Genomic DNA, 20,204 nt, shown 5'->3' on the forward strand with positions numbered 1-20,204 from the left:
CACATATCCCACTGCCACAAATGTCTGCTGAGGAATTTATTTGTTTTATTTTTTGCACTTGGGGCTGAGCTTGGGCACTAAATAGAGCATCTTGGTTCAAATGCCGGTCATGGCTGGCATTCCTCTGTGAAACGCCTTCTTCGGCAGCCGCTAATGTGGGACGATGTAAAGAACTCTGCCTTTCAGCAGGGTCTCCTTACATGGGAATCTCAGTGGGCCCTGATTAGACTGATGTGGCGCTCTCGATGTTGAGTTGCTAGTTAGCTGTGCTGCTTACAGTGACTCTTTGGAATATTAGCAAACTAGTTTTTATGCAACCTACGGGTTTAAATTGAGTGAAAAGGGAGATAAATGCCAAGACCGTAATTTAGTACGAAGCAGTTTGATGTTGACAAGCCTCTCATTGTTTTGTAATTTTTTGCTTGTCAGATGCCTTTATCTGGTCCTTCCTATCTCATTATAATAGATGCGACTCCGGGTAAGTGTGTGCACAAAAAAGGCCTGTATAGGACTTATTCTTATTATAACTAAGTAAAACATTTGGTGTACAGTTATCCTCATTATCGTAATGCCTTGTTAAAAATATCAACGCCACAAGAATACAGCATCATGCAGTGTTGTAGGTCACATTTCTCCATTCAGGGATGTTTAAGAAGACTTGCACATCTAGGAAGATGTATCGTATTTTGTCGCATGTCAGGGTGCTAACACTTTATCAGGTAGTGGATAGACAATTGCAATCTGGTTCGTGTACAGTCATTACCCAGAAAATCACCTCAGACTGGAGACTGTGGTTTTGATTCTATCCTTGTTTGATTTTCAGTCGTCCTCCTCTGAACCCATGGGGTTGAGCAGCCCCAGCAAAGATGCCCTGTACTCTCCGTCTTCACAGCCGGTGAGTGCAAACCTCACGCTCCACTGCGTGCTTCAGTACGGCATATGATGCACAGAGCTGCACTGACTTTACTACAACATGTTAAATCTCTGAGCGTTATTCACACACAGCTCTATTCCACTTTACAGCACTGCATATCGGCTAAGGGTTAGGGTCAGAAAAGATCAGTTTCCATTGGTCTGTTGGTATTTTCATTCCTAAACTGGAGTCCCATGTCTTCCTGTGTTATTCTTTATTTATTGTACAGCTATTTGAGTATATGTTATATGTACAAGATTTAATAGAGCCTCCGTTTACCTCAATACAAGAATTTCTTCGTCGTATCTATTGAGTTACAGTATTCTCTTATCTTCCTTGTATGTATCACTTACATTATGCCATGTCTGTTTTTTCCCTTCATTCCTAGCTTCAAACATTTAACATCATATAGCTTTAAAGAACAATTGGGCAACATTCATGGTTTAAAACATTTCAACTATTTTAGAAGAGAGAAACCAAAACATCTTTTTACACCTTTTATATACTCTTCCTTGATGCCTTGTCTTCTTTCCATTCCTTGTTCTTTCTCTCTTCCTCCCACGTCAGCGTGGCCCCCGGCAGGGAGACGCGCTTTGTAAGTGGCCTCTGAGCCTGGTCTGACATGCCGGCCTGCAGCTTCTTACTGTACTGCCTGACGTGCACGTGTTAGGGGCAGTCTCTGGGGCACCCCTGGGGTTTCTGAGCAGTGAACTAGCAGGTCTAGTTGAAGGCCACCAATAATTTAGTTTAGTCAGAGTCATTGTGGCAGAATTCTAGCCTGTTTGGCCTGCTTTTAAGGAACCTGGACCCAGAACCTGGGCCAGAGAGAGGGTTTTCAGGAATCAGGCTGAGCAAAACTGCTCTAGGTCATGGGTGAAATGCTTCATACCCTCCACTCCAGTCTGAAAGAGATGGGTTTGCTTGTCTTTCGGACTAAACCTGGTGTGAACCACAACACAGAAGTTGTGATTCACACCTGTTTTCATTTTCAACTAATTTTCATTTTTTGTGGTTTTAGTTGCTAGGAGAAATTCTAATGATGGGTTGTAGCTCATTATGACTCGAAAAGTACTTCTAACTCCGTGTTCAGAGCTTAGAACTCCAGTTCCCCATGTTCTTTCTGCAAGGTCCCAACAACGTTAAACACCACCAGTGTCCATGACTGTCTCTTACACAGCTATTTATCCTTTTGCAGGGGTATTTCAGTTTTTATGTAGCCTTTCGTACCCGTAAAAGTTCTCAAATGTTCCCTGCTTTAAAGTGAATGAACTGTGTTTTTTAATATTAAAGTCCGCAACAATGGTCACTACAGTTACAGATGTTGCAACAGCTTTTACACTTCAGTTGCAGCAGAAACTTTTAAACCTTGATCTGAGTCTCAGAGGAAATACTGGTCAGGTGATCTGTCTGACTTTGTCTGCCCACACTGTGACTTATGTCGAGTCATGTGAAAATATACTAGCAGTCTCCAGCCCAGCTTCATGTCTGTTGTTTGTTATTGTAATACAGAAGATCCCAGTCCAGTCACCAGTTGTTCATTGCTCAGTGTTTGCCCAGATACCTGCTCTGTATCTTTCAAGTCCTTCTTAGCTGGCAACTTCAAATAGAATTGGTTTGATGCAGATTGCACTTAACCAGTGGGAATTATTTTATATTTACCAGGACTTACACATCTTATACTTCTCTGCTTTTACAAAAACATCCTTATTTATACTTTATATGATGCAAATGTAATGATTCAGACTGAATTAGAATGCAGAAAGTAGCAGAATCAACCCAGAATCCAGAGGAAACAGGTGTCTGTCTTGCTCAAGGTGTGTGCACCAGATGCCTTCATTGAGAGTGATGCAGAGAAGAGGAGCATTCAGTGGCCATAGTGTGCGCATAGACTAGTAACTTGTGACTAGTATCCCTGTTGTGTTCAACAGCCTCCTCTGGCCTTATGGCCTCTGAGAGTAAGGTGTAGTCATCTGTTTTGACTGTACTATTGGCTGTACCTCATTACTTTTCCCTTCAGTCTTGATATCTCTGTATAAGAACACTTGTCTTTTTGTGTGTATGTTTCAGGCTAGTATTAATTTCCTCTCCAATGCAGCTCCCAAGGAAAACAAATCAGTGAGTATCTAGAAAACAGGCTGGGCTTTAGAAAAATGTCATCCTCTATAGGAGTGATTGCATTGGATAAGATCCTGATCCCTATTTGCAAAGTCTGAGCTTATCAAGGCCTTTCTCAGTGTGACTGATTCTAGTGCATTACAGTGATATAGTCTTCCATTGTAATTATTTCTGTGAACTGCTCCTGGTTTTATATCCCAACTCTGTACTTGATGAGTTAGTAACTGCATGGTGACAGACATGCACTGGAAAGACAGCTGAGCTAGTGTAGGATTTTCTAATGCACTGTTAGAGTTTGATATATTGCAATCATGTTGTCTTTCTGGTGCATGTCTGTCACCATGCAGTTACTAGCTCTGGATGTAACACCAGGGACAGTTCACACAAATCATGCCCCACAGCTCTGGAACTCTCTCCCCAAGGATAATAGAGAGTCACCTTCTCTAAACTCCTTCAAATCCAGACTCAAAACCTTCTTCTTTAGAAAAGCCTTTACTTAACTGGTTCCATTCTTTACCCCTCTGCTGCTACTATACTTAGTATCACCATCCACAGTCTCCTCTGTGTATTGTAATTGTGTTTTATCTTGTGTATTATTTTTATTTATTGTTGTCATTCTGTAAAGCTATTTGATAAGCCTCCTTTAAAGATGCTATATAAAATAAAGTTTATTGTTATATTATTATACAACAGACTGAAATATTAGACTTTAGGTGATTCACATTTAATTCAGTTAATGTATTCATGATATAAGACTGCTCTCTCAATTTAGGGGCACCCCTGCTTCTTGAACTGGTGGCTTCCAGCTCTTCCTCTCAGCTTTCTCTTTTCTCCCTGCCTGATTGGTGCAGCTAAGGAATTTTATTTACAGATTCATTGTTGATAGATCTTAGCACTGACATTGGCAAAAAAGAAAAAGGAAAGATTGGGACTTTTCCTTCTCTTCTTGTTGTAATTTCTGCCTTTATGTTTTCCAGACCAAACCTGGCGTGATACAGCCTCTCTCTCGGCTGTGGCAGAACGCCCCCCCTGCCAGTCAAGATGGCCAAAGCAGTCCCAGCTCTTTCCAGCGTGGCCTCCCTCTCACAGAGTCCCACACTTCTGTAAGTGCGCCTCAGTACTGTAAAAATGACTAGTAAACCACAGTGTGACTCCTACTGAGCACCTGGAATATACACAGGGGAAAGGCATATTCAAATTCTCTATGGGAGTATTTCCTAACTACAGACCTGTCCAGGTTGATCAAATCACCAATTAATCGTTAAAAGTGCCGACCAGTGTAATTAAAACTTTTGTTTTGTGGAGCCTGAACAAACTTTTCATGGTGCACCTAATGTGCACAACAGTCTTTGTGCTGTAGATAAAATCAGACTGGACTGTTCACAGGTCTTGAATTCTCGGATTAGAGAATCCTGAAGGTTCAGAAGGACCACAGGCCCACGTGTGTGTTTTTGTGTTACTTGGCTGGTTGCACAGGGTTTTCTTTCGCTGCTTTCCTTTGCCTTCACCTCTCTCCATAGGAAGAGGGGGACCCGCATGCTGTCCCTTTTCCTCCCGCACTCTTCTTCCCGAACTTTGTTTTCCTATCTGACTCATCCTGTCCCTTTCTGTTTGTCTTCTCTCTCCTTCCTCCTGCCTTTCTCCTCCTTGCAGCCCTGCGCCCCCACCCCCCTCTCGCCTGACGGGTTCCCCGTTAATGTCAAGCAGGCCTACAAGGCCTTTGCGGCTGTGCCCAGTGCCCATGCAGTGCTGGAGCTGCGGCAGGTAGGCTGGATCTGCCTGCTGTCACAAGAGCCTGGTGTCCATGCTGGCAAGGGCACATACCTGTCGTGGGGAGCAGTTAGGGGAGCTGATAACTCACTGTGGCTGGTTTCACATTTATAGTGTGAACAAACTGCACAAGGTTTATCGGGAAGGTTGTGCTTATGGCTGTGAAGAGCATATTTTGCTCATGATAGTAGCATCAAGGTATCTGTACTCCTGAGTTCTGTTTCTGATTGTAAGTGTAATATTGAAATGTCTCAAACTGGGTAGCTGTTGTTAAGTAAAATGTCAATATTAAATAGAAGGCTGTAGGAAATGGTTTTAAACTGAGTGCTACATGAATATATTTTGCAAGGGAAACAAAATCTAGCATTTCTTCTGGGTGAAGAGATCTACAATCTCCCTTTATTTGCAGCACTTTTAAAATAAATATGTGTTATGTTTAATTAGCTATTTTCTTACCCTAGTTTGCTTCTATTTTGAGTTGATATTTTTTCTGCTTTTGGAAATTTTTAGCTGTGTGGGGAAATCTTGTCCCAGCAGGCCTGTCTCTCACTCTCCTGTATCCATTGCTCTTTCATCCTCTGTCTCTGTGTTTCTGTCTGCAGGAGCCCTTTGTCCAGACCCGGAAGACCAATGCTCTGCCCCTCCAACCTTCACCAGAGGTCAGACCCTTACCATCTCCTGCTCAGGTCTCATTTTCAATAAATATAGTGCCTTTTCATGGCAGGGGACACAAGGGTTCTCCGCTGTTGGACAGAAGCGTCTCTAGCAGGCCAGCTGCCACATGAGATCCAGAATCGGATCAGATTAAACCCTTTTGCCAGTTAGTAGTTATCCAAGGATCTCATCCAGACCTTTCTTGATAGAAGCCAGCATATCAGCTTCAACAACATGGTCAAGCAGCTTGTTCCATACTCTCACAACCCTTTGCGTAAAGTGACCCCTGTTCTGAGTTTTAAATGCACTTCCCTGTATTTTCCACTTGAGTCCTCATTGGCAGCTCTGTTCCCATATGTTCTACATGCATAGTGCACCACTGGAAATTTATGGTACAGAAAACATATTGTAAAGGCACTGCATCATTTTTTAATCTTGATGTTTTTTATTGTTGTTACCAGTGTTTGCCTTTTTCCATGTCAGAATTACTATTAATATTGAAATCAATTAATCCACAAACACAATGTAAAATGGGATACTTTCACATACTTTCATACTTTTTTTTTCAGAGTCACTTTCATGATGGAACTTGATCTTTGTTCCTTCTGTAAAATCAGAGTAAAATGCATTAATTATTTTTCTGTGGAGTATTTCTAAGAGGTTTGAACTGAACATGAACTGGATATTACTAGTTTCTTTTCCAGAATAAAGCTTCTGCATTTGCACTGATTAGAATTGTCAAGATGCCCCTTCAAACACTTCTATGAAGAGGCAGCACTGTGAACAGCTGTGAACACATGGAATTTCACATATGGGAAATCTGATCTTCCTTTGTTTTTACTGAGAAAGAGATGTCTCTGCTGAAGTGTTTTGGCTACTAGGTCAATTTTAACATAACCTTGGTAACATCGTTAAGGTGTAGCCTGGACCAAAATATTTGAACAGCTAACAAGAACATATCGAGTGAGTGCGCATAGGCAGGAGACCAGCTGGCAGTGATATACCAGGACCATGCAGGTGGTCTGCACCAGTCTGGCCCTACTGTGAAGCCAGGGGTTCGAGCCAATGAACCAGTCTGGCCCTACTGTGAAGCCAGGGGTTCGAGCCAATGAACCAGTCTGGCCCTGCTGTGAAGCCAGGAGGCTGAGCCAAAGATAGTGGCACAGAATGAGTGCGCAAAGGACAAGAGACAAGCTGGCAGTGGTCTGACCCAGTCTTGTCCTGCTGTCGAGGTGGGGGGCTGAGCCCTGTGTTGTGGTCCTTGCAGCCGGAGCTGGAAAATGAGGTGTTTGTGCCAGAGGAGGAGGGAAGGGGAGAGGGGGAGGGGGCGGCCGCAGCCCCCTCCACAGCCCAACGCCCCCTGGCCTCGGACAGCGGGGACCCTTCCTCTCACCGCCGGGACTATCTTAGCCTGGCCGCAGTGCCGCGCATCACCAGGCCCTCCCTGGAGCTGCAGGTACCCGCGCCCATGCCGCGCTGGCACCGAGCAGGATGAGTTGCTGGCCGGGAAGCTGCAGGCAGTATTTGCGGGGTTCTAGCCCTGGCTGTGATCTCTTTGCTTCTGGGCGCAGTAGTGATGTGGTGACGGGCAGGGAGCTTTACTCGTTGTGGTGGTTGCCATGGTCCTGTGGCGGTGGGATTGGGACCCTCCCTCTCCGTGATGCCACCCCATTTCAAAGCAGCACATTTTTTTCTTTGCTGGTGTGGCTTGATATAAACTAGCAGTGTAGAAGGAATTTGCAATGTACATGCTTCTGGAATACTAAAGAAATCCAACAATGTAACTATTTTCTCCCTTATCTTGCTCTAACACTGTTTCATTGGCTTCTTGGTTGAGTACATTTTGTCTGTTATTGTGTTATGTTGGGACAACAAAGTTTGAATTGAATAACAATGTAATGGACCCAGCAGTTACCAGCATTGACGGTACCCACATTGCTTTCCCTGAGCTCCTCCGCACACACAGGGTTGAATTGCAAATACAGGCTGTCCTGTCTGACCAGGGATCCCCACCCCTCCGCAGGTTCCCACCTCGAGTGGGTTGGAAAGCCCGGAGCAGCGCTCCTTCCGGGACAGACAGAAGTACTTCGAGATCGACATGAAGCAGCAGACGCTGGACAGCAAGCCCAAGCCACGTGTCTCACTGGTTGGAGAAGACGACCTGAAGAAGATGAAGGAGGAGGAAGGTGAGCCATCACTGCTGAAGCGATTCATTCAGATTTACCAGGAACATACTGGACCCATTATTCTTAATTGATATAAACATTTAAGTTTTAGATTAGTTTTAGGTTATTAATTAGTACAATCCTACTTTGGTCTTTGCACAGCGCTTAGATAAACTCATAAGGTTTGTGTTCAGTACTGGAACACAGAACCAGACTGTCCTGCTTTCCCATGACAGAGAGTTACAGGCCTGTCTTTCTGTGTGTGTGTATTCCAGTGAGGAAAATGGAACAGCGGGCCCAGGAGCTCCTTCTGGATGAGGAAGACGAGGAGGAGGAGGACCTGGCCAAGCAGATGGCGGAGATGAAGGCCCAGGGGAAGGTGGTGATTGACGGGGTGGAGTACAAGATTGAGAGAGTGGATGGCCACAGCTCCACCTCCCCCACCACAGGGTACTGTACTGCAAGGGTCTCTGACTTAGCGGCCACCTGTGCACCAAGGCTGTAGGCCAAAGCCAGCTCCCTCAGAAGAATGCTCTGTGAATCTGTGGCAGTGCTGTTTCTCATTTAACGCTGTGGTTTTAGTTCTGTTCATCTATAAGCTGATGAAAATGTTGTATGTTTTGTTGAGTTAAACATTTCTGTTTGGGCCACCACCAGCTCATCACTGACAGCAACACGGTGCAGGAACAATTTCCATTAAAATAAATAATTTTAGTTATTTTATCTAAGAATGTAGCTTAGCATTTGTGGAGTGGCTCTGGACTGTAACGTCTGAACTATAGGAAGTGTTTATTTAGACCAACTGAGAATTCTGCAATGTTTTTGTCAGATTGATCCTTACTAATTCACTGCAGATGAGCGACCGTAGGCCAAGCCTGTTGAACCGTCTGTCCCCTTCTGTGTTCCCAGGCTCCCTCAGTCAGGAGACAGGAGAGGAGATTCCCTGAGGAACTCTCTGGAGGATGACTTCAGGCCCGAGCAGAGACCCAACTCCATGACTGGGTAGAAAGACCTGGCTCCTCCTTCTCCCCTTGCTTCATTCCTGACACCAGCGCCTTTTACTTCTGGGGCTGGAGATCCACCAACCAGTAACAACAGGCTTTCACAGCAGTCATGTAGTTTTTATTTTCATAATAAGAGTCTCATACATGTTCACAAAAGGGGAGTATTTTAAATGTGAAGTAAAGCAGAAACTATTTTAAAATAAAATTCTAGTTGGAGGTTGGATGGGATGACTGGACTGTTGTTGGAGCTTCAAGGCTGGAGTTGGAGGGTGATTATTATGCTTTACTGAAGACTCTGGATGATTTAAGATGTTTTTTCGGAATATGGAACAGCAGCATTTTCTAATTTCAATGAAGAAATTGCATTTAACAGAATTGGTACCTTTCAAACCCAGCCTTAGAGAACCACATTTTATATCCCAGTCAAACTGTGATGTTATGTTTAACCTTTATACTAAATACTGATTGAAGTTAAGATTCTTTAGTGACAGGTTTTTTCCACCTATAAAACAGAACACAGGTTACAAGCAAGAGGCCATTCAGGCCATCTAGCCCACTTGGTAGTTAGTAGTTGATCCGGGGATCTTATCCAGATATTTTTTGAAAGAAGCCAGGGTATCAACTTCAATAACATGGCTGCTTAGCTTGTCCATACTCCCACAACCCTTTGTGTAAAGGATTCCTCCTGACTAGAGTAGGACAGTAGAGTAGAACATCTCCTTAAGCACCAGAATATACATGGGTGCTAATTGTAAGAGTTGAAACTTTCCAGGACTGGGAGCTGAGAGCACCTCTCTTGAATTCCCCCTGGTTCAGTGTGAGGTCTGTGGTCATTGGAGATTGTTTCTGTGTGCTCAGCCTCAGCCCAGTCTACCCCAGTGAGCCAAGCGCTCCAATCCGCACAGCCAAGGCGGAACGCCGGCACCAGGAGAGGTTGCGCATGCAGAGCCCGGAGCTGCTGGTTGGCCAGGACAAGGAGCTTTCGCCCGCAGAGAAACGCGCCTTGGAAGCCGAGAAGCGGGCCATGTGGAGAGCCGCACGGTATGCGCACAACCCACTGGGACTCTGACCGAAATATAGGACTTTTCATTTACTTATGATGCTATTCTACTAGCTGGAAAAGATCCAGATGCCATTTAGTCTGACCCCAGCATTATACCTCTCCCATTTCGCTGTGATTCTGTGGCCTTTCTTCCCTTAGGTCGTAGGTCATTGGTCAGCGAGGGCTCGGAGGGAGCTTTTGAAATCATGCTTATAGAAAGCAGAGTGGTGATTGTGGGGTTGACCATTGGGGAATTGTGGGTGGATGTGCGCTCACATGAATAATTTCCAACAGGCAAAGACATAAAGGCCCAGTAGCCCAATGAGTACATTTTTCCTCCAGGTCTGTCTGTTGCATCTGTCTTTCCCCGTGTTTACTTTTGTGAGAAACCATTAGAGGCAAGCTGCATTTCCATTGAAGAGAGACTCTTTATGATATGCATACACTCATTAAAAAAGTACAACAGGTATCTGGAGTAATCAGATTCATTTTTAACTCTAAAAAAACATTAAAGTACTTTACGAAGAGATGTTGCAATTGGGCAGTGCAGAAGAAGACTCTCTTCCTCTTAATGTGAGCACTGAGGTCAAATAACCTTTTCGGTAGCAGCTGACTGTCCCAGACAGATCTGTGAAGGATAGGCAGGTTGGTCTGTGTTCAGAACTGGTTTGAGCAGGGAGCTAAAAAATAAGTAGCGATTAGTTTCTAGCTGAAAGGTAGAAAGGCAAAAAAACAATGTTTTGGCAGTAAAATGTGAAGGGCCAACAGCCAAAATGTAGTTTTTCCATCTTGCTACTTTTCAGCACGGAATTAATTGTGTTCAGAATTGTGTGGACTAGAAGAGATTGTGAAGCTGTGATCCCTCGCTGTGCAATCTTCTGTCTTCCTCAGTTTTTGATTTCTGTTCCTGGTAGGTGTTGCATCCCCCCCCCACTTCCTGTACTTTTTGGTGTTTTACTTCCGATTTCTCTGTTTTTTCCTCCCTTTCTCTTTCTCTGTGTCTTGTGTCTCTGTTCTTCTCTTCTGTTCGGGCCTCTCTCTCCTATCTGTGCTTGAATGTGCCCCCTCTGCCCCTCCTGTCCTGCTCAGACCCCGGGGGCTGGAGGAAGATCTTAGGCAGTATGAACAGGACCTGGCCAAGAGGCTGTACCAGTCTCGACAGAGGGCATCGCAGGGCACTGCCGCCAGCCCCCTGCCCATCGCCTCCCAGCACAGGTCTGCCCACTGGCCTGCATGGGTTCCGAGAGGTGGGGGGAGGGGACGGGGAGGTCTGGATTTGTGTATATTTGTACACGCGTACCCCTGATGTCAGTAAGGAGGCACTCTCTTTTCACCCTCTCCTCATATTTGTCTCCCTCTTTGGCACTCTTTCTCACTGGCTTCTCTCTCCTTGTCTCTCCAGTCCAACTCCCTCTTATTAGGGCCTCTCTATATCTTCCAGGATGAAATCTCTGGAGCAGGATGCTCTGAAGGCCCAGATGGTCATTGCCAAGTCAAAGGAGGGGAAGAAACGCAACACTCTGGACCAGCTGGCGGAGTCACCCTCTCCTGCCCCCACACCTTCGCCCACACCCCTGGAAGGTCAGGCCTGCAGTACAGTATCTGTAGCAGCCCCAGCAGTATGGTTCTGATCTTTATGTGACACTGGTTTCCTTTACTTGCTCCTCTCTTCTGCCGTGACAAATGAGCAGAATTCTGAAGTGTTAGTGTAAATCATTTTTAATTTCGTAGCACTTTTTTTCATTGTGTTATCTAGTGAAAAATGAAGCATAGATTAGTATCGGTTTGGGCATCAGTGACACCAGTGACTTAATTTGCAGGACATATGGTTTATTAGTAGTTCTAAAACTACTGCCTTAATATTTATTGCCAGAAAATGTATTTGGTATATTGCTGTGTCTGTTCGAGAGCTCAGTGGCCTGTTGCTCTGTTCTTTTCCATTCTAGATTACAGCCCCAGAAGCGTGACGTCGCCGGGGAGACTGGTAAGATGCTCTAGAACCTTTGTGTGACAATGTAGCTGAGCCAGAGTGTCTCAGTTCTGTCAAGAAGATGGTCTTTTATATTATTTCCCTCTTCTGGCTTTACTGTATGCCATTATTTTAATACCTTATTGTTGATTTTGTTGATATAAAAAGTTAGCTCCACTTTAATCTGGGATTGCAGGAAGAGTTTATTTCCGAATGTTCCCATTTTGAGGTCTTGACGTAGCAGAATTGGAGCGATCATATTAACCCATGTTTTCTCCTTAAGATATTCAAGTTGATATCTGATGACTTTAATAAATTTTCTTCCTTCAGTAGTAGCTTTCCTTTTTTCACAGGGCATCTGTTCTCTTCTCACTCCACTGTGAGTGTGCAGAGAGAGAGGGAAGGAGGGTGGGGCCTTTCGTAAAGTCAGCCCTGGTCTGACCCTTGGCCCCTGACCTTTGTTTATTACTATATCCCTGTCTGCAAGCGGCTTGCCTTATATCCATGAACTTCCCATCAGAATGAGCCAGACCTAGCTAAAGAGGAGAAGAAAATGAAAGTTACCGTTGCTCACCGCAACCTAGTAGTGCATGTTTTCCTGTGCCCTCGTATAGATAATGTCTCAGTCTCGGCGATGCTGCTTCTGTACCCGAACAGCAACACAACAGGTCAGACCAACATCATCACTGCCATCAGACTCGCTCTAACAACAAGACTTCTGCTTCTCATCATCACTCCCATTTTCATTTCCACACGACACGTTTTGCCCCTGTCAAGTCTCTCTCAGGAACCTCAACACAAGACACACAGACACCAGGTAGCTTTAGCGCCATCTCAGTCTGTGGTTCCTGAGCTCAGAGTAAAATGTATCTTTGTCACTTGAGACCTCTCCTAGAGTCCGGTAGTACAATAGTCTTACACCTTTATGGGATAAATGATAATGCAACCCAAAGAACCATTGTTCTTTCTTGTTGTTTATATTAGAAAAAAGTAAATAATTTATTTTTATTGAAAAGTAATCTACATACTCCTAAGCTACAAAAGACCATCTCTATCAATGTTTGTAAAAACAAAAAAAAGTTTGGAAACTGTCAAATGTTTTGGAAATGGTTCAAACTCTGTGACAATAAGTGAAGAACCAGTCTGGACACCATACGGTTTTCTTCTGGCGAACATGTTCCTACTACAAGGATCGACCTGTTTGAGCATGGCCATAGTGGTCACCACTGCCTTGCACCCCTGGCCCTGCGTTCCACCCAGGTGCACCTTTCTGTGTGGAGTGTTATGTTCTCCCCATGTTCAGATGGGCTTCGGTTTCTTCCAACTTCTCAAAGCCGTGCGTGTTTGATTTGACTATGCTAAATTGTCCCAGAGGGTGCCTGGGCTCCCCATTTCTTTACCTCAGGAGATGCCTCGGATTCTGAAAGAATTCAGTGTTGAGCAAGTGTATGTAATATTATCCTACCATTTTAAAATATGGAGCAGTAGACACTCTATTTCACACTAGCCCATGTAAAGCCATGTATATGAAAACCAGTCTCTCAAACCCATCCCAACCGGTGACACACTCCAGGGCCATTGACAAGTCCAGGAAAAACACACACCTTCACTGGGGTAGCATTCTATCCCTCCTCCTCTCTCACTCCTCTCTGCTGTCCCTTCTAGTCCCTGTCGGAAAAGAAGTTTGACTACCGACAGTTTGCTGCAATTCCTTCTTCCAAACCTGTATACGACATCCAGGTATCACCTGCATGATCAGCTCCCAGAGCTCAACACCCCTTCTTCTCTGCAAAACCCCCACCTATTATTTCTTGTTACATCCCAACCCTCTACCCCAAACCTACTAATGCCTACACCCCAACATGCTGTGTGTCTGGGTAAAGAAATTCGGGCAACAGCACCAGATTGAATCACCTCCTCACTTGTGCCCTGTCAGCTCTCATTATTAAGGTGATGAGTTGAGTATATCAAGGTCATCATGAATGATCAATTAATGAAAATTCCACAAAAAAAAACATTTAACTAATATCCAAAGTCTGCATATTATTCTAAAACGATCCATTTGGATGGATGTAAATAAATAACCTCGGGTTTAAAAACCTTTTGTTGGAGCACATTTGCTGTCTGAGATGATTTACACATTACTAGATCTTGGGGTGAATTGGCTTTAATTTCTGGGGACCCCGTGGACAGAGTCTGCTTCCCCAGATGAAAACTATTGCTCTGAAGTATAGCTTTGAACTGAGATGCTCAAAGAAGGTGCTTCTGGGTTGACATCAGTTTTATCTTGTATTTAGATTACTTTCAAATTGATATTTTGCTTAATTTCTTGGTAATGATAAAGGTTTACAACCCAGATTTGAGGACCAGACTATAAAGACTGCTGATGTCTTCGAAGCCACCAGAACAACTGTGCTATATTTTGACCTGGTATTTTAACATAGAACATTCTGCTGATTAGAACAGCTGTAGAAGCTTTAAAAAGCAGAGTTACATGACATGACATTCAGTAGTGATACAACTTAAATATTTACCCAAGAACAGAAACTTCATAATGATCTCACAATGGAAGAAGGTCCTGGGACATTGTTTACATTTGTTCTGGATCAGCATCTGATATTCATTACCTGATTTCCCATTACACATAAATGGAAAAATCTTCGTAACAATCACTAGGAAAGAAACCTCCACTAACTACCACACTCTCCCCTTTCCTGAGACCAGGTAAAAGTTGGACCCCTTCCACTCCACCCTCACCATTCTCTACCACTCAGCTCCCTCACCAAGTGCAAAGGCTCATGGGACTGATTTCAGACTCTTCAGTCACTCCACTAACCAGTTGTCTTCAGTAACCACTCCACTGTCTCCTCCTCTACTTTGTTCACCCTGTGTGTCCTCTAAAGGGACCAGCGTCGTTAAACAAGGGGGTTTTGAGATGCTGAGAGAGCAGGAGAAGCCTGCTGTTCTGTTTCAGCTGCTGATGGATTGTCTGTGCTCCCGCCTCTGTGTCTTAACCCTGTGGGACTGCGGGTTGGGGGGCAGTATTGAGTTTCCTAATTGTTATTGTGTATTTTGAGTTCATTAAAGACTGTCATTCCACACTAATAGGCCACCAGATGGATTCTAATCTATATGCAGCTAAGCATCAAAATAATTTCCCCTCATCTTCAGTACCACAAGATTGTCTGTGACGAATGTGGTTTCGAAAAATATACATAGTTGTGTGTTCATTCATCTTTTGGTATGAAAATTCAACTCTCCAAATTAAAAAAATAACTAGACCTAAATAACCCTTAAGTAAGTTACATTCAAAAGATAAATGATGTTTTGAGTGTATTTCCCCTACGTTTTTATCTATACAGTGCAGTATTGATTGAGGGCTTTTTTGGCTCTATGATTATGTTCTGAAAAACACACTTGGAGGGGAAACCACTGTACATGGTTCTTTGAAAAGCTCTTACTTTGAGGGACTGGTGGACCTCTGAGAGGGGAATGAAGTGACGGTGTTTGTGTGTATTAATCTGCGTGAATAACACACGGGCGGCACTCTTGGCCTTCTCCTGGAGCCCTGGGATGAGCTCTTGCTCTCGCAGGAGGAGAGCTCCGTGCGCTGTGTGAGCCTCAGTGGAGACCAGGTGCCTCTGTTCTCCCATGGGCGCTTTCCATAGATGGGACATCCTGACATGGGCTTGGGGAAGCGTGGAGAGTGCTGCCGCTGGAACACAAGGCTGGACTCTGTTTCGGGTCAACTTGGGGGAAGCATGTCCACAGTAGAGTTGGGGGGGGCTTGTTGTCTTGTACGGTGTGGATTAAGGATGTGTCTGGTATTATGAAGTGTGTGGAGTGAGCGCTCTCGTCCAGTGGTGTCTGTACTGGAGTCTGGTCTGCACTGTGTTGTATTTCTGCATGGGTGACAGAATGCCACGCATGATATGCTGACCCCCCCAGTGCATGTGACCCCCACCCCCAAGACTTTCCAGGCTTTACAGTTACACAGATACCCAAAAATCCCTGAACCAACTTCTCACCCTTTCCTGCCCCCATGACATCACTGTGCCACATTTACTGTTAGTAGGGCCCCTAGAAGTCCAGCAGTCCTCCATTCTCTGGGACCTTGAATTGCTTGTCCTGTTTGGATGCAAGTGGTGTCCGCCATAGTGCCTGTATCTCTGCAGGCTGGTTTGCAGATACAGTTGTATCTTTTGTGCTATGGACTGTATACTGATTGATCTGACCCAGGGGGCACAGCCTCTTGTTCTTCTGCAGAATCAGTACAGGATCAAGAACCTTTCCTGATAAGTTCTTTATCCTCTAAACTCTGTCACTCTGTCTTTCTGTGGTGACGTGAATATTTTCTACACAGAAAATAGTGGATTTAGCAGAATGAGCGATGAAGATATTTGAGTGCCTTTTGCTCATAAAAATACTTTTTATGGTTTGTACATTAATGGAATTAATGAATTGGCAGTGGCGAACACCCTGAAACAGATCAGGAAACCATAATGATAAAGAAACAAAGCGTGACCCAGTGAAGTGCTCTGTGCCCTGTGCTTCATGCCAAGTTATTTTTTATCTGATGTCTGAGAGGTAGACAGAAGTTCAGCCAACCCCCAACCCACCTTCCTGTGAATCCTGCCCTGGTGAGATGGTGGTGGTTCAGGGATGAGGGATTTTCTCAGTGGAGGGCCTGTTATTCCTGTCTTGTCTGTCTTCTGTTCTCACCCTCTGTTCTTCTCTTTTAGTCTCCTGATGTCAGCGGAGACATTCATTTCATAGACGACAATTCTAACAGTCCAGGTGAGTTTGTGTGCTCTCTTGCCTCTGTTGCACAGAGGTCTGAGTTAACCAGAGCTTTTAGGACCATGCTGGTCTGTTACGTGACTGGTAAAAGTACTTGGAAAAAATATTTATTTATATTTTCTATGCCTTGCGCACTGGACGTGCGACTGAAAAAGGACATTTAGAAATAATTAATACTCTCCAATAAAACTTCATTTAGCACCAGTTGTCAGACAAATCTTTTATGGGGACATAGTGTAGTTGAATTAAAAAATAACTAACTTGCTGTTTTATTGCCATATTGTTTATCAAGTGTTTACAATAAAATGTCTACTTGACAAAACAAAGTCTTGATTTTGATAACAAGCACTATTTACCTTAAATACAACCACTATAAGAGTCAGTTTTTCTCTTGGAGGTGGTTTCTCCCTCAGAGTCAGGTGTCAACTAATGTTAGGGCTGTGCTGTTATAAACACAAGAGAAACAAGCATTCACTTGCATATACAGTATCCTAGAGAAAAGTTCGTCAACATAACACAGCTACATATAACTGGAAGGCTTTGGGTTAAACTCCCAGACCAAGCACTGCTCTTGTATCCTTGAGCAGTGTACTTTGATATAGATGTTATTCACTTTGGATAACAGCAGCAGCTCAACAAATTAATAGTAGTTTGTTCAGTAGACTGCAGTACAGGGATGCAGGAGGTAGTGCTTCTTCAAGTTGAACCCATGCCAAGCACACAGCATGTTTCCCTTTGTTGCAACAATACCAAATTTCGTTTGATTGTATGGGGTCTTCTGAGGAGTTTTGTCATACAAGTGCGATAGGAATGTTGTATAAGAAGTGCAGTATTCCACTTTTCTAGCTGTCTAGTTATTTTTCCTTTTAGAGTCAGCTGAATTGCCATTTCTGTTTCAGGTTCCTATCTAAAGGCTTGAAAGCTGTACGCACAGCTGGCAGTATTCAGTTACCTGGAGCTGGAAACTGCCAGTTTAACTACTTATCTTTGTGCCTTTCAACAGTGGCATAAACAGCATATTTAAGCATATCCTGGGTTCAGAGTTGATTATTTTAGCAAACATAATATACTTTTCAAAGAGATTGTGGAAGTGGGATTTTTGGTGAAATGTGCTCATGGTCTTGAATTGCTTTTCAAATTTTAATTTAGCTCACAGAGAGCCCTTGGCTGAGGCGAAATGGAGAAGTGTGGAGAACCTCAAACAGCATAGGAAAAAGAGCATTACTGAACATTCACTGTCTCTCTTAAGACTAGGAAGCATAAACTAAACTGGATTTTATCAGACATTTTTGATTTGTGCTTTTCTTCAGTTTCTTGTTTACTGATGGCAGCCTAATTATTCCCCTGATTCAGGTGGATTCCTGGGATAAGCGGCTGTGAGATTTTGGTAGGATTTGAGTCTCTCTCTGTCACGATGATGATTTTATTCCTCCTTTCTGTTTGCTTCTCTTCATGTCAGTCTGCTGCTGCCGGCATGAAATCCTGGAAGGAGGGTGGGAGGGGTTTTACTATCAGGGCCCATTAACACCTTCCACAATGTTTTGCAGCGGTGCTTTATTCCTCCCTTTTTCTACTCTGCTTCAGGTGTGCAGTGTAATGGCAGTGCTGTTGATTTAAAATATATATTAATGCATCCCTTGACACTGTGACATCCTTAACGTCATCTGATGGGATGATTTTTAGAATGAGTTGCTTGTGATGTTCGTGTTCTTCAGTATTGTTTAGTTCCCAACTCTGTTATCTCAGCATTTCATGGAGTATCACTGTGTGACAGCTGGGCCCTGACTCACCAAACCAGCAAGTGCTTCTAGGGATAAACAGCAATGAAAAAGAAATATTATTTTCCTTTAATTTCACTGGGAAGCCTTGGATTACCTAAACGTGAAGTCAGTGGTCTCAAAAAAGAAGTTAGCTGGACCAACACTATTGTAATTGAAGAGCTGACAAACTGTGCTGATTAAGCAGAAAAGCTGTTATTTTAGCTTCATGTCTGTCTGTAAAATCTGACATGGCTAAACCTGCTAGGCACTGAACATCCTGTTTTTTATCCAGTGGCAGGAAAGCTTCAGTTGTTATACGAGTATAAATATCCATACAATTCCCCAAAAAATTAAATTTGAGCATCACTGTGCAGAAGCGGTACTGTGCTGAAGACTAGCGAGATATGGCAGGCTCAGTTTAAATTTGAAACTGTGAGTGTAAGATGCTTTGCACTGTAACTGCCTGTCTTTGGCTGTAATTTCACTCCTGTAATTTTCAACCATCAGTGTCAATAAGCACAGGAAATTCACCACATCTCTTGACTGATTTGAAATGTACTGCAAGAGGGGTTTCGCTTACCAGTTTCAAAAAGAAAAATGCCACTTGCAGGTTTCCACAGGGACATGCAATAACAGACTGTAGTGTCTTGCATCGGTGTCACTGGTTTTGGTTTTCAGGTTCTGTTGTGCTGTACTAATAAATCTCTGAGAGGATCAGCTGCATGTGTTATCAGCCTCCTGGGCAGCAGAAAGCAAGTGCTGACACACAGTGTTTGCTCAGGGATGGAACTTAGAGGCGCTGACATTTTTGTATTAGCTAGAAAAGATTTGGCCCACTTCTATGCAATATGTGGCTTTATTGTAATATTTGCCAACTTTAATTTTTAATATACTCAGACTCCTTTGCTTTTGATATTCATTATCTTGCTATTTGATATTTTGACTGAACCTAAAATGCGTTTTAATTATTTGCAAAAATTCATCTTTGACCGATTTTTGGAGTAGTATAGACAGTGCTGGAGCTGAGCTGACACTGTGAGGTGGCACTAGAACTACTTCTGCTCCCGAGGCACTGATGGTCTTCACATTCTTTCCCTCCAATCTGCAGCATCCTCAGACTAGCCCTGCCCTGCCCACAGCCCCACGCAGACAGGCCAGAGCAGTGAAGGAGCAAAGGGACAAATGAATCGTCTAACCTGCTTTGCACAGGCGTCTTCCTCAGACTACTGATGTCAGCAGGCTTCTAAAGCATGATGAAACTACTTAACATGTTGAAATCCATTGTGACCAAAAGGAAGCCCTGTGTCTCTTGCTGCTCACACTGAGCAGTGGGTAGAGAGGGATCTGGCACTGGTGGAGCTGTGAGGCAGCAGGCACTCTGGGGATGGCACTCCCTCGAGTAACAAATCGCATGGCATTGCAGTGGCAGCAGCTCTGGGCTCTCATTACCAGAGGGAGAGGAAGGAAGGGGATGACTTTAACAGGAGAGAACCTCCTTTTTGCAGGCTGTCCTGCCAGTCCAGGTTACAGGGGTATAGCGTGTGATAATTTTCTCTGGTTGCTCGTTTTGACTCCAGGGTAAACTGACTGGCCGACTCGCAAGCTGGGAGGAATTTTTGGGAATCCTGGAAGCAGTGGATAGTAGTTTGATCTGTACCTAGATTGGGTCTTTCCACAGACCATACCTGAATATATTTCTCAGATAGCCCAGATAAAACACATTGCCACCAAAACGTGGTACAAATCAGTAGTTTTAAACCCTGACATAAGGGCTTGTTAATGGCTATCAGTCAATCACTGTCATGCTATCTTGGTCAAAACCAGACAGGTGGTGACCCTATTTATATATATTACAAGCTCAAGATCCATCTATGCCTGCGTTCTTAATGTGAAGGTGAAGTTCAGTGGACGTTCAGGGCATTGGAGGTTGAATAAATCTGAATGGAGTCCTTTTGCTGGGATATGGGAGTTTCTGTATCCCTATTTCCATTCCTCTTCCAGACCGTGTCTGT

General features: G+C 43.9%; 1 protein-coding gene across 22 annotated transcripts in view; it reads left to right on the forward strand.

Moving 5' to 3' along the window:
* scrib (scribble planar cell polarity protein) overlaps positions 1-20,204 on the forward strand; it is a 128,471-nt gene that overhangs the window by 106,091 nt on the left and 2,176 nt on the right. For 6 of the 22 annotated variants that reach the window (XM_088643259.1, XM_088643262.1, XM_088643263.1 and 3 more), the window contains 15 exons: positions 824-895; positions 2,981-3,028; positions 4,006-4,131; positions 4,682-4,792; positions 5,401-5,484; positions 6,720-6,908; positions 7,476-7,638; positions 7,893-8,067; positions 8,527-8,619; positions 9,480-9,662; positions 10,753-10,878; positions 11,105-11,244; positions 11,610-11,647; positions 13,298-13,372; positions 16,375-16,429. In XM_088643259.1, the coding sequence (XP_088499385.1) occupies positions 824-895; positions 2,981-3,028; positions 4,006-4,131; positions 4,682-4,792; positions 5,401-5,484; positions 6,720-6,908; positions 7,476-7,638; positions 7,893-8,067; positions 8,527-8,619; positions 9,480-9,662; positions 10,753-10,878; positions 11,105-11,244; positions 11,610-11,647; positions 13,298-13,372; positions 16,375-16,429 (1,678 nt within the window). Of the gene's footprint in view, positions 1-823; positions 896-2,980; positions 3,029-4,005; positions 4,132-4,681; positions 4,793-5,400; positions 5,485-6,719; positions 6,909-7,475; positions 7,639-7,892; positions 8,068-8,526; positions 8,620-9,479; positions 9,663-10,752; positions 10,879-11,104; positions 11,245-11,609; positions 11,648-13,297; positions 13,373-16,374; positions 16,430-17,785; positions 17,820-20,204 lie in introns of all 22 variants that reach the window. The other 16 variants (XM_088643261.1, XM_088643278.1, XM_088643273.1 and 13 more) reach the window with 14 other exon arrangements.

The sequence above is a fragment of the Lepisosteus platostomus genome, chromosome 8, assembly GCF_059453375.1.
Source record: "Lepisosteus platostomus isolate fLepPlt1 chromosome 8, fLepPlt1.hap1, whole genome shotgun sequence".
In the NCBI taxonomy this organism is placed as follows: Eukaryota; Metazoa; Chordata; class Actinopteri; order Semionotiformes; family Lepisosteidae; genus Lepisosteus; species Lepisosteus platostomus.